This window comes from Carettochelys insculpta, chromosome 1 (genome assembly GCF_033958435.1).
Source record: "Carettochelys insculpta isolate YL-2023 chromosome 1, ASM3395843v1, whole genome shotgun sequence".
Classification (NCBI taxonomy): domain Eukaryota; kingdom Metazoa; phylum Chordata; order Testudines; family Carettochelyidae; genus Carettochelys; species Carettochelys insculpta.
This window is the reverse complement of record NC_134137.1, coordinates 181,573,184-181,585,661: the sequence shown is the minus strand read 5'-3', so window position 1 is coordinate 181,585,661 and position 12,478 is coordinate 181,573,184. Positions and strand designations below refer to the sequence as shown.

Here is a 12,478-nt window from a genome sequence, read left to right as displayed (position 1 = left end):
TGGGTTCTCAGTACAATCACTGAGAGCCACTAGTGTGTTTCTGAGATGGAATTTAGCAGTTAGCTTATTGTGTGTGTGTGTGTGTGTGTGTGTGTGTGTGTGTGTGTGTGTAGTATAATGAATTGTATAAGAATGTACACTTATATTTCTGTACACGTGAAAGAAACTTACTTAGCAAATAGTGCAAAGGTTGAAACACACACGTTGTTTTGTTTGATATTTTTAAAATGGAAGCTCATTTGCTTCTGCTGCCCCAAAAGCCAGCTGCAACCAGCGAATGGATTATAACTTCTATAAGAAACATTAAGAGGGGATGACAATGCTGCAGTGGTTGCCTGTTTTGGTAGTACATCTCTCAAATCTGGTACTCTTTTATCTGGCAACTGGATCAGGGACGTTCCAGGATGAGAGAGTACCTGGCTGGAGATGTCTCCAGTGTGGGAGCCAGAGTGTCCACCTGTGTGCCTCGTGGAGCTGGGGGACAGAACCGAAGCCCTCCCACTTGCCCCAGGGGATGGAGTGAGTGGTGCCCCGCCCCCCCCCCCACCAGCTGCCTGCAGGAGTTTGGGAGCGGGGTTCTCAAGGCAGGGTCTCAGGGCAGAGGGTTGGGGATATGTGGGGTGCAGGAGTCAGGGCAGTGTTTGTGGGAAGCTCCAGGCAGGGACTTTTTTTGAGGGGCCGGGCTGGTAGTGCAGCCACCATGCTGCCTGGCCACCAGATCGCCGAGGTTGGCCAGGGCAGTGGGGATCGTGCTGCCCAGCTGCTAGAACACCGTGGCTGTTCGAGGCCTGAGGGACTGTGCTGCCTGTCCACCAGATCCCCAAAGTTGGCTGGTGTAGCAGACACTGCATTGCCAGATGGCTCAAGCACTGGGGTGGGAGCCTGGGTGTGCTGTGGCTGCACCACGTAGGATGCTGGCAGCGTCTGGAGCCCCACCCCAAGCCAGCTAGTCTCTCACCATAGTGTCACACCTGGACACACCAGCTTACTTTCACCATGCGTATAACTAAACCAGTTTCTGTACATACTCTTAACAAATGCTTCATGATGGAGACATCCTTTGCGTGTCTTCAGATTCTCTGGGAAATCCCCAGTACCCATCCCCCTATCCTCTCGAGAAGGAAAGGTTTACTTACAAACTAACCTGTATTAGGCTGTTTGGGGTCTCCCAATTTGACTGTGTCCTTCCACCAGAGCTGCAAGTATGAGCATCCCTGTGTCTGCCTTTCAGCTCCAAAGAGGAACATGGGCGCACCAGTCCCCAGACAAATGATGTAGCCGTGTTACCATGGAGATGCCAGGCAGACATCTGCTAAGGTTCTGCAGCACCTGGCTGAAATTCTCCTGCATCACTTTAGCATTGTACAAAATGCAAATGGAACCTGACTGTGGTTGTGGCTGCCCTGGAAGTATCATTATAGGACTGTGGCTGTTAGCATGGCAAGTCCCCTTCCCCAAAGGTATCGCAGGAGGGGGAAGTCAGCAGCCTGCTTTGCAGTTGTGTCTCTGACAGTGCTGTGAACTAGTGTGTGAAGAGCTCCTGGGGACAGGTTCCCTACCCATATGGGGTATTTTAAAGGCTTGTTTCATATTCAGACCAGGTGAGCCGGGAAGAAAGAAGAGGTGTTAGGAAGAAGCAGGGTATTGGGAACAATAGCACCAAAGTAAGGGTGCTCCACATGCAGGATCTGTGGAGGCTGGATTAGGTGTGGTGCTGCCCACACAAAGTTGCTGCCAGGATCAGACTCAGGTTTGGAGGGAACTAAAGGAATTCTAGCGCAAAAAGCTGGCGCTGTGGTCCTATCATAACAATAGGCAAAGCCAATATAAACACCAGTTATCTTCCTTTTCAATCTATTGCTGGGATTAGGGTAGATTTGGGGGTTGAGGTCAGGACAGGAAATAGCATAGAATGAGGTAATGCCAAATATTCCCAAGTCTAGTTTACAGATACAGCTCTTTCATTGTGTGAGCTGGATGTACACAGTGTGATGAAGGCTGAACATTTATAGCTCCTCTGCAGGAAATCTTCCTTTCCTTTTCAAATATAATGGCATTTGGCACCCAAGGATTCAGCATTTTTTTCCTTTTAGAGGAAATAGTGTAGTAAATTTTAAAAATAATTAAAAGGCCATTTCCAGCATCTAGCCAGGGAGAAGTAACTCCCTGATAGCACAGGATATGTGGATTTCCTTTTCACAGGGGCACTTGAGTCTGTACAATACAGCTGTGTTACTGCTCCATGAAAACATTATAGCAGCATGAATGTAATATAATGTCAGTGTCACTAGGAATATATTTCAGAGAAGGACAGAGTTCTGGTTTAGCTCTGTGTTTTGTACCACTAGATTAAAAATAATTGTGTTATTGTAATGTTCTCGCTGATATTATATCAACTGAAAGGCACATCCTTTCTTCAAAATACCAAAGAACTGTTTATAATCTCCATGACCTTTTTGTGTTGGTATTTTACCACTCTCTCCTCACAAGTACCTTTTAAAAATGCTTCTGGAAGTCTTAGCGTCAGAGTTGGAGTCTCATGTAGCTATTCAACATATGGAATTAACTGTACGTGGAATTAACTGTCATTGAATTAACTGTACAGCTACCAGTGGCTTTATTTTTATGATCTATTATTTATACAGGGTTTTGTGTGTGCATGGTATTTCGCAGACATGCAGCAGGATATCTGCTTCAAAGGATTGACAGAATGGACAAAATGAGAGCTGGGCAGCTAAAACCACATGAGTTAATCTGATCATTTACACCTACTCCACAGCCTGTGTGTGTGAGAGGTTTTGTTGCTCTGTAGAGATTTCCAAAGATGCTTTAGATACTAAGGAAGATCTCTTTCCCAGCCCTAAAAATGCCTATTATAGGTTTTATAGAAAATCATAAAGCCTAAAGGGTGCTGTTCTTTTGTGGGTCCCTGACGCCCTTCCTCAGGAATATTTAACCTTTCAATGTTCAAAGGGTAGCGAGCACAGGGAAAAATTTTGAGGGTTTCTTCTCATGGTCCATGAATGGCAACAGCGATGTACCTGAGCCATAGGAATTATTAAAATGGACATTGCCCACCTGTTTTCCTAATGTGTTTTCTAGTGTGCTGGTCTCAAAAGTTTTGTTATAAGAGTCCCTAGAGAAGCTTTGAAACTAGCTTCTGTCTCTTGATCCAAACTGATTTTCCTCTGTTACAAGTGTGTACTGATTTGTTACTGTAGGGATAGCAATGAAGAGAGTGGTCGGCTGATACCACTGACTTTTTTTTTTGTAGCAAAATCTTAAGATGGATCATTTTTAGTAAATATTTTATATATCAAAATGTGAATGTAAAGACTTACGGGGGAAAGAGCTCTGAAGCACTTGTGTCAAAAAAAAATTTGCAGTTTCACAGACTTTTCAATGGAATGTGATCAAAAAGCAGTTTACAGCAGTGTGAAGTATGTCACTCTACAAACAGCACACGTCTCTTTTTTTTTTTTCCCCCCAACACCTTCCCCTGCTCCTCTCCAGAAAAAGAACAGACCTGTCCAAAAGTGCACCAGGCACAATCTTCCTAGGAAACTGTAAGATTCTTGCAGTCTAGCAACTCAATCTAAATGTGAATTGCAAATCTGGTGGCTGATTTTCTGAATTAAAATAGAATCTGCAGCTTTGCTAAAATCAAGGGAGTAGAGCTAGTCTGTGCCTTGCAGAATCAAGCCCCTTGCATTTAAAAAAAATACTAATTCATTTGTTTTAAAATAAAACTTTGACTACTAGGGCCTTTTTACTTATCTTCTGGGTCCTAAGCCTCAGTCTGTGCTTTTCTTCCCCACTGTAAGTTGGTGTAAAATCATTTGTTTTAAAGTGTACTAATTTGTCATGTTTAAAGAGCAAAGCTCCAGCCATGCATTGAGCACCAGTCAGGCACAGAGTTTATTGCAGGATTGGCACCTACAGGCTTAATTCTTGACTGTCATTCATCTTGCATAGCAGCTATAAAATGTTGCCAAAATGAATGGCAGTATTTTACATCCTGTTAAACTTGTTTGTTCACAGGTGTATGTCACGTGCAAGACCAGAGAGTATCAGGCTCTGGATCTGCAGGACTGGGTCCATATTCTTGAGGTCTTGGCCCAGACAGAGTATAAATGATTTGGGAGTTTAAACTTCTTTAAAGCCCCGTAGCTCGCCTTTTAAAATGTCAGAGGAAGTATAATTCATGTTGAACCTCCCTGGCCTGGCACCAGCACAACCTGAGCAGTCCCAGGCGAGGGATTATGCTGAGCCAGTGGAGGTCAATGCCCTGAGGGCTACCAGGGGCGCCGGCTTCCATGTCTGCAGATGCTGGCTTCCTGGCCCCAACTGAGGTTTCCTCACCCTGGCAGCCGCAGCCCCACTGCTCCCCAGCCATCTTTGTGGGTAGCTCCCTGGCCACGCTGGCTCCCCAGCTGCACGGTCCACTGCTCCCCCAGTGGCTTTCTGGCGGTTACCCGTCCAGCTGACCCCACCCACCTTCCCTCTGGCTCCACCACTGCCTCTTAGCCCCACGGTTCACTGGCCAAACTTGCGCCAGCTCCACAGCTTCCCAGCCCTGCAAGAATCGGGCTGGCTGCTTGGCAATGCCACTTTCCGGCAGGAGCCCTGCTGCTCATAGCTGTGTCCCCAGCACCGGGGCCCGCTGGCTTCTCCCCGCCCTTCCCCCCTCACCCAGCACTCCTGCAGGGGTATGGAGGGAGTGCTGGGCAGGTAGGACCTTAAGTCAGAGCCCAAGCCCTGTGCTCACTCAGGGTGGCTTTGCCTTCCCTCCCCCTCTGCAGCAAGGCCGGTGGTGACTGCAGCTCTGGCCTGGGCCAGGCTGCCAGCCACTGCTCTGGCCCCAGCCCCTGCCCTGCTAGTGCAGGTCAAGCCTTAGCCCTTGCGCTTTCTCGTTCTGCAACATCCGTGGTCCTGCCCAACAGTGGATGTTGCTGGACGAGCGAGTGCTGGATTTAAGGGGTTGAACCTGTATGTTGAAATCAAAGGTCTTTTTTAGGTTTAAGTTTGGGGGCAAATTTCGGATATGAAAGGGACTAAATCTGCTTGTTCTACTTCAGCAAGTTTTCCCTGGATTGAGTGGCCTGTGAAGGAGGGGTTTTTCTTTTTGTTTGTTTGTAAAAATTTTTGTAGAAGTTTGTAAAAGCAACTTGCACACTGTGAGAGTTTCATCATAGAGGAGAGCCACGAAATCATATGTATCAGATCAGAAGGAAATACCACATGGAGAATTTAGTTATTTCAAATAGCCAGATGCACTCCTGGTTAATCTTTGACTACAGATAAGTAAGTGGTATCTTTATGTCAGTGTTTTCTTTGGACACTTAAACTTTCTAAAATTAACCAAACTATTTGTGTTTGTTTTATAACTTGAAGGACAAAAAGCAAAAAGAACAAGAAAAGAAAGGGGAGCTTCTTCATCGTCCACACCCAAAGAAAACAGAGAAACACTCACCTTCCTACAGACAGCCCTCCTCTTGCCTTATTGCACAGTTACAGAACACCAAGGTGCTGCTGAAAGATCGAAAAATCATTAAGACCAGTGTTCCTGAGAAGGGTTAGTAAAAGAGTCGTGTGAGTTTGTGTGCGTGCTATCTACCACATGCAGAAGATACACATCTTATAGAGCTGGAAGGGACCTCAGGAGGTCAAATTGCGTCCAGTCACCTGCCCTCCTGGCAGGACCAAGGAGGTCCCTGACCCTTTTTTTTTTTTTTAAATCTATTTGCCCCAGACCACTAAATGGCCTCCTCAAGGATTGAACTCATAACCCTGGGTTTAGCAGGCCAGTGCTCAAACCACTGAGGGAAGTTGTAAATAAAAGAGGATTTAAAAAACAAAAACAAAAAAAACCCCATGTCTTAACCACAATTTCCTAAAGGGAGAATGAGAATTTTGGATAATTGTGCATTCTGGGTTTTGTATCTCTTCTAATTTGCCACGTGATAGAGTTGCCATGGCTTTGTTTAAAGCCTTCCTTCCGCTGTGCGCACAGGTGATTTTTCACACATTTACTTTGTACCAGCACTTTAAAAACAACAGCAGCTTCCCCAGCATCCTGCTGGTTTGGTCAGCAGAGGAGTGAACCTGACAAAGAGATTTCTTTCTGCTAAGCCTGAAATACAGTGAAGTAAAAGGGAGAAAGGAAAGCAACCACTGAGACAGGGAGAGAGAGAGAGATTTCTGGTAACCAGGAGCAGCTGCAGAAGACGGGGGAAGCTTGTGTGAGTGCTGAGTCCTGCTGTGGGGGCAGGGAACTGGACTTGATGACCTCACAAGGTTCCTTCCATGTCTAGTGTTCTAGGAGTCTGTGATCTCTATGAGAAAGGAAAAATAAACAGCCAACCAACAGGAAAGGAGAGGGAAAACCCAAATCACAATAAAACCTCCAAACAAAAACAAAGGGAGAAAGCAAAATACCTCTGAACAGAGCTGAAAGCCAGAAACCTATTAGTCATGCTGGAGGGGAGGCGAGCCAGAACTGGTGGGTGGGAGGGGGAGCACTGCAGGCTCTGACAAGACAAAGGAATTGAAGAGAAGAGCAGCAAGTAGGGGAAACGGGATAGTGTGTATGTGAAGTAAAGACTGTGGGGGAGTGGCAGTGAGAGAAGAGAGTGAATAATGTATTTGCGGGAGGTTAGTCCCAGAGGTTTGTGGAGACACACAAATTTAAACCTGCGTTTAGCATACATTTCCCAGTATTCTGATGTTATAGTCATTTGATTATTAAGGTTTCTTGCTTGCTTTCTTAGTCCTGTAAAAGGCTTTGGCAGACCATGGTATTACCTGCCGTTAGGTGACAGTAATCCGTAGGGCTGGTCAGAACTGGGTTTATACTTTCCATGAAACATTTCAAATTTGACTTTTGTTAAAATTTGTAATGGATATTTTTGGCAAATAAAATATTTTCCCATTTTTCTTTTTTTCCCTTTTCCTCTTTTTTGAAATGAACACCTGAAATGTTTTCAAATTTTGACTAGAACGAAAATTTTCTTCTCCCTAGACAAATATTTTGACAACCTTTTGAAAACAGTCTGATTAAAAACCCCTCAGTGCAGCCCAGAGGAATCCAGCTAATGAACATTCTCCACCTACCCACACATCTCAGCTCCTGCCCAGACTTCTTTCTTCCAAAAGTGCCAAGGAAATAGTGATAAGCTTTGCAGTGTGTCCTGGAGGTCAGCAAATATGAACTATTTCACCAAAGATACTTGAAAGCTAGAGAATCCTCAGGAGAGTGCTTTATTGCCAGGCCTCTCTCCTTTAAATCAAGGGGAACCCAGCTAACGAGCCTCTGTGGTTTGCTTTTCGCAAACACACCAAAAATGTGTTTTCTCTTACATTGGTTCTAGTTTCAGTTGGTCTGGTGTAGGGAGATGTGAACATTTTAGAAAAAAACAAGAAGATCATCTGGTTCCACTCCTTTTGCAGGCAAAACTCTCAGTGAAGTCAATGAACAAAAGTGTGCTGCCAGCTGTAATTCTGCAGAACTCTGTATTTACACCTGTGAACTCTAGGACGGATTTTGTCCAATGGGAGTAAATATTTCAAGATTAACTTAGTTTTTATTACATGTATCTCAGGATAAAGTTTTCAGTCCCTGCTAAGAACCATGCAATTCTCTAAAAGATTTAAATAAAGAAACCTTTAAGGAAATAAGGAAATATAAAATTATTAAAGACATCAAAATGTTGTGTATTTCAAGCCCTCTTCTTATGGTTTCAGTACTCTTCCTCGTACTGATTTCACTGGCAGATAGGAAACCCACAGAAAAAAAAAAACCATGGAAGTACAGAACAAAAATCAAAACATTAACTTCTGGATCCCTGCACTGAATATATCTTGCAAGGCCATCTGGTTTCTACACCGCATCCACTGTGCCAGCTAAAACTTCTGTGGAATGTGAGATCAGATACCCTCTGCCGTAGACTACAGCAAGTATCAGAGAATGTCATTCACTTTTATTTTTTATTTTTTGTTTTGCTTTGTAGATTCTACTGGTGGCTTAAGCCCTTACCATGAACCCATGGCAACCAAGACAGGTTGTGTCACCTCCTGCTCTCTGGAATATCTTGAAATCCAGCCGCCTCTTCCAAGGACCCCTAGACTCCTCAAGAGGCAAGATTCTCCTCAGCAAGAGTCTACAGGCAACAGAAGTCAGACAAAGGATGCGCCTTTGGTTCTGAATATTGTGCATTCTTTTGAATCTGTTGATAGAGAGGACCAAATAGACCAGATATCTCCTTCTCATCAGTATAGAATTTTAAGTTCCCCAGTGAACTTTGCTTATAAGAGTTCAAGCGAAAGGACACTATCTCCACTTCTCCAGCCTGGAAGCCCATCTCCTGTAAAAACTCCAGTTCATGGCACTCAACTCTCTTTCACGTATGAAGAAAAGTCAAGTCCCCTGAGTGAAGAAGCCGTGTCTCCTACTCAGCCAACTTCAAATAATCTCTCCAATCCTTTGGGGAGCCCTAACTGTGTTAAAAGCAGAGGCAGATTCCCCATGATGGGGATTGGACAGATGTTACGGAAAAGGAGTCAGACAATGCAGTCAACCACTGACAAACCGCTAGAAACAAGAATCCCTCAGTTGCAACAAATGAATCCGGTGCAGATTTCATTTAACGCAGTTGATGCTGTGAATGGCCAGTGTTAATCTGCTGCTCTTGGCAGCTTGGATTTGCAGTGCTACATTATAGGGCTTCATATGTTATAGAAGAGAAAACTGCAGGCACATTGGTCTCCCTATATATTATAGCAGCCTGCTTGGCAAATCAAAGGTCTGCTTGTAATGTTTTGATGGGTTGTAGTCTTTGACATTGAAAAAAGAAGGCTTCCCTTAAGCTGTTAAGAAAATTTAGCAGTGGTGACATTCATTTGTTGGACTATACAGTGAAATGTCTTAACAGATCTACTGACAAGCTATATAAGGAGATGCTATTACATTACCTTAATATTTTTAGCATCAAAAGAAGAGCAGCATTCACCATTTTTAACGCATTGATAAACTTGCCCTTGTCTTTTTGCTGCCATGACTGCTGGTCCCATCCAGGAACTGTGATGGAGACTACAGTTGGTCTTGTATCATACTGACACAGCTATTGTTCATGTGGCTCAAGAAGAGGAAAAACATTAGTAATTGCGTTGCTGAGAACAAGAGGTATGCTTCTAATTCAAGAACAAGCTTCAGCAAGAGGGAAAAGCAGATCAATGGGAACTTGGAATAAAAGCATGAGTTCTAGACATTCAGAGCAAGTGAAGGCTTTGATTGTCAAAGCAGATTTTAATTTTAATCTTACAAACTAGCTAATAGTTTAATCTTTTTTTTTCTTAAAGAAAATGTTCATTTTATAGAAGATGTTCCAGAAAAGAAACATTATTTTCAAACTTATTTGGTCAAATTGATATTTTCTTGCTCATCTCATAGGACAGGTCTGCAAGGGGATGATGATGAAAACAGTAGTCAGAACTGCAACATGGTCATTTAAATAATGTAGTCATCTCTGATTTTTGTATTCGTATTCTGTGGAAGACATAATGGGAGAATTGCATTAGCCTTTGTTTTAGCAAAATAGCATTGAACATGCAGGAAGGCTTCTCTGAGAAACTGCAGTAAATTTTAGAGTTTGAAAGGACACACCAGTGCCATTTTACACTGGAAGGATGGTAATGCAATTGGTACCAAAAATTTAATTGTATTCTGAGCTGTGAAGATTAACTTTCCAAACAGGCAATGTGGTCTACATTCTGGCATTCCTTTTCTAAGTAAAGAATACACTGAAATAAAGGGGTAACATTTTTGGTTATGTTTTTTCAATCCACTTGCTATAAACTTAGAAGGTTTAACCAAAGACTATTCTGTGGTTTGTCTGTACTGTACTTGAATACAAGTTGTACGAACAAGACTGTTTGATGACTTTTAGCACTAACCTGGGCAGTGGCCGACAGCCACCAGATATGAATGTGCTTCCCCTTCCCCTGCACACCTGTAGTCAATGGGTTCTACAGACTTTTTAAGAGGCCAGGCAGAAAAATAACTGCAAAAACAATTGGCTCAGGGGGTTGGTAATGAAAAGTGGGGACCTGCATCTCAAGATCATCAGTTTGAATCTATGTAATTACAGTCATTTGTATTACTGTAGTGCTATAGTCCCAATAGTTATTTGGACCCATTGTCTTGGACTCTGTCCAAAAGCATAGTAAGAGACATTACCCACTGTGAAGAGCTTTTGGTCTAAATTGAATGGACAAAGGGCGGGAGGGGAAATAGGAGCACAGAGAGGTGAAGTGAGTTGCCCACAGTCACATGGTACCTTCATGACAGAGCCAAGGGTTGAAATCTGATGTCCTGACACCCAACCCAATGCCCTGTTCTCTAGGCCACACTGCCTCCTCAGTTACTACTCCTGCTTGAGGGCCTGTATGACATGAGGTAATGGTTAGTGCAGCTGATGATGAGATAGATTGCCGTTTCCCAATAGTAATCCCCACATTTGGAGCCCTTGCTGGCAATGCCAGCAGAGAAGCAGGACCTGAATGGACATAGAGGAAGATATTCCATATTACCCCTAGGGATGAGACCTTCAGGCACTGCTGAAGTTTTGTGGTAGGTTAGTATAGGGAGCCCAGGTCTGCTGTTCAAGACTCGGGGAGTGTCAGATCAGGACTAGAATATATATAGCTACATAATATTCCCCCAATAGTTCAGATGCTATTTTTAAAAAAACTAAAAGCTTTTTTATCCATTTTGGTGTTTGAGTGCCCTGTTTTATTTGCATGAAGCATCTGTGCATCCTTTGGGTCTATTTTATCACTGCCATTTGTGTAAACCGTTAGGTATCATTCAAAAAATTACACTAAGACCATGGAAATTCTTGCATTCAAGTCCAGCGTAGTGAGAAGAATCCCTTGCAAGATTCAGAGTTGTGCACTAAATACGTTGCAAACACTAACTTGAACTATAAACTCAGGGTTTTCTTGAAACCCAGTAGGAGGTCGGGGAAGGCAGAAAGGAGAAGTGTATTTTTGTGAACTCAGAGTAACTATATGTAAGTATCATAATGAAAACAAAAACGTTAAATCTTCTATTATTTTATTATATTTATACAGAATATATGAGTATTACAATAGTAACCATCAATATATATCTAACTTAGCCAGCAGCTGTTTATCATCAGTCTGCAGTGACCACAAAAGAACGTTAGGCTTACAGTAGTGTAAATTCCAGGGAAAAAAAATTGATCCATTTTCTCACTCTTTAGCAAAAGGTGTATTAGCTGTCATTATTAAACATACGTGCTTTTACATGAGATCTCCCTGGAATTCTGACTTTGTGTGCAAGGCCACTTAGCAGCATATGTATGTAAATGTGCTTACACTACACACACAAAAAATGATGCTATCTAGATGATTATCACATTAGCTTCACCTATCGAAAGCTGTTGCTTTAAGTCCTGCAGCTGACTGATGACAATAGGCCCTGATCCAATTGAGAAGCAGTTAAGCACATGCTTACCTTACAGGGCAGAGGTAGTCTTGATATAAACGTAAACATACGTCAAAATGCTTATTTTCTGGATCAGCATCTACTGTGAGCATGGAGTCATGGATGTCCAGTCAGTGGCACTATTCACATACTTAAAGTTAGCACCAGCTGCCTATTGAACTTTAGCATTATGTTTTGAGTGTTTCTTTGGTGGTTATTCCCACAGTACTTTTGTTGTAGGGCCTGATGCAAAGCCCTTTGAGATCAGCTGAAAACTTGCCTTTGACTTGAAGGGCTTTTTGTCAAGTCTGTAGTGAACTTGTATCATCATAGCTGAAAAAATATGGTAGGGTAACTTTTTGTCCAGATTTGCCTCGTCTATAACAATAAATTTCAGACTTATTCAACAAGGGAGAGAAGGCTGTTTAGCATCTGTTTCTAAGGGACTTGGTCTTCGCTTTCTCCCAGGAATGAGTTCGAATACAATGGAACATAAGTGCTTAAGAAGATGCTGCTGTTAAAGCGAACATGGCTTCCATACATCCACGCTTGGCATTCTGTACTTATGCAATGTGGCATAAGAAAAATCTGCAAGCCAGAGGTTATAGCCCCTGTTCACTACTAAGATAATCTGCATTGGGATTCCCAACAGACAGCTAGGTCTGTGCCTGTGCTTGGTATGGGGGCTCTTTTGTGGTGGAAAAGGGGAGGGAAGAGTCATGGCTGAGGACAGCCTGGGGTGGGCCTGGGAGGAGGGGCACTCCCAACCAGAAGGGGTAGAGGTGGGGGCTAGCATCCCCCCAGCAGCCCATCAGTGCTTCTGGGCACATGCCAGCTGGGCTTGGAGGGCAATTTAAAGGGCCTGGGTCTCCAGCTGTTGCCGTTGCCAATTTGGCAGTGGCAGCTGGGAGCCCTGTGCCCTTTTAAATCATCCAGCCCTGGGTGGCTTCTCCCATCTCACCCTGCTCCCCC

The 12,478-nt window shown here is 43.5% G+C and overlaps 1 protein-coding gene across 1 annotated transcript in view; it reads left to right on the top strand.

Moving 5' to 3' along the window:
* Nucleotides 1-12,130, top strand: part of HUNK (hormonally up-regulated Neu-associated kinase) — a 92,301-nt gene extending 80,171 nt beyond the window's left edge. Inside the window, exons 9-10 of the mRNA XM_074983447.1 lie at nt 5,395-5,575; nt 8,010-12,130. Of these exons, the coding sequence (XP_074839548.1) occupies nt 5,395-5,575; nt 8,010-8,677 (849 nt within the window). The 3' untranslated portion in view covers nt 8,678-12,130. The remainder of the gene's footprint in view (nt 1-5,394; nt 5,576-8,009) is intronic.
* The last annotated feature ends 348 nt before the right edge of the window (nt 12,131-12,478 follow it).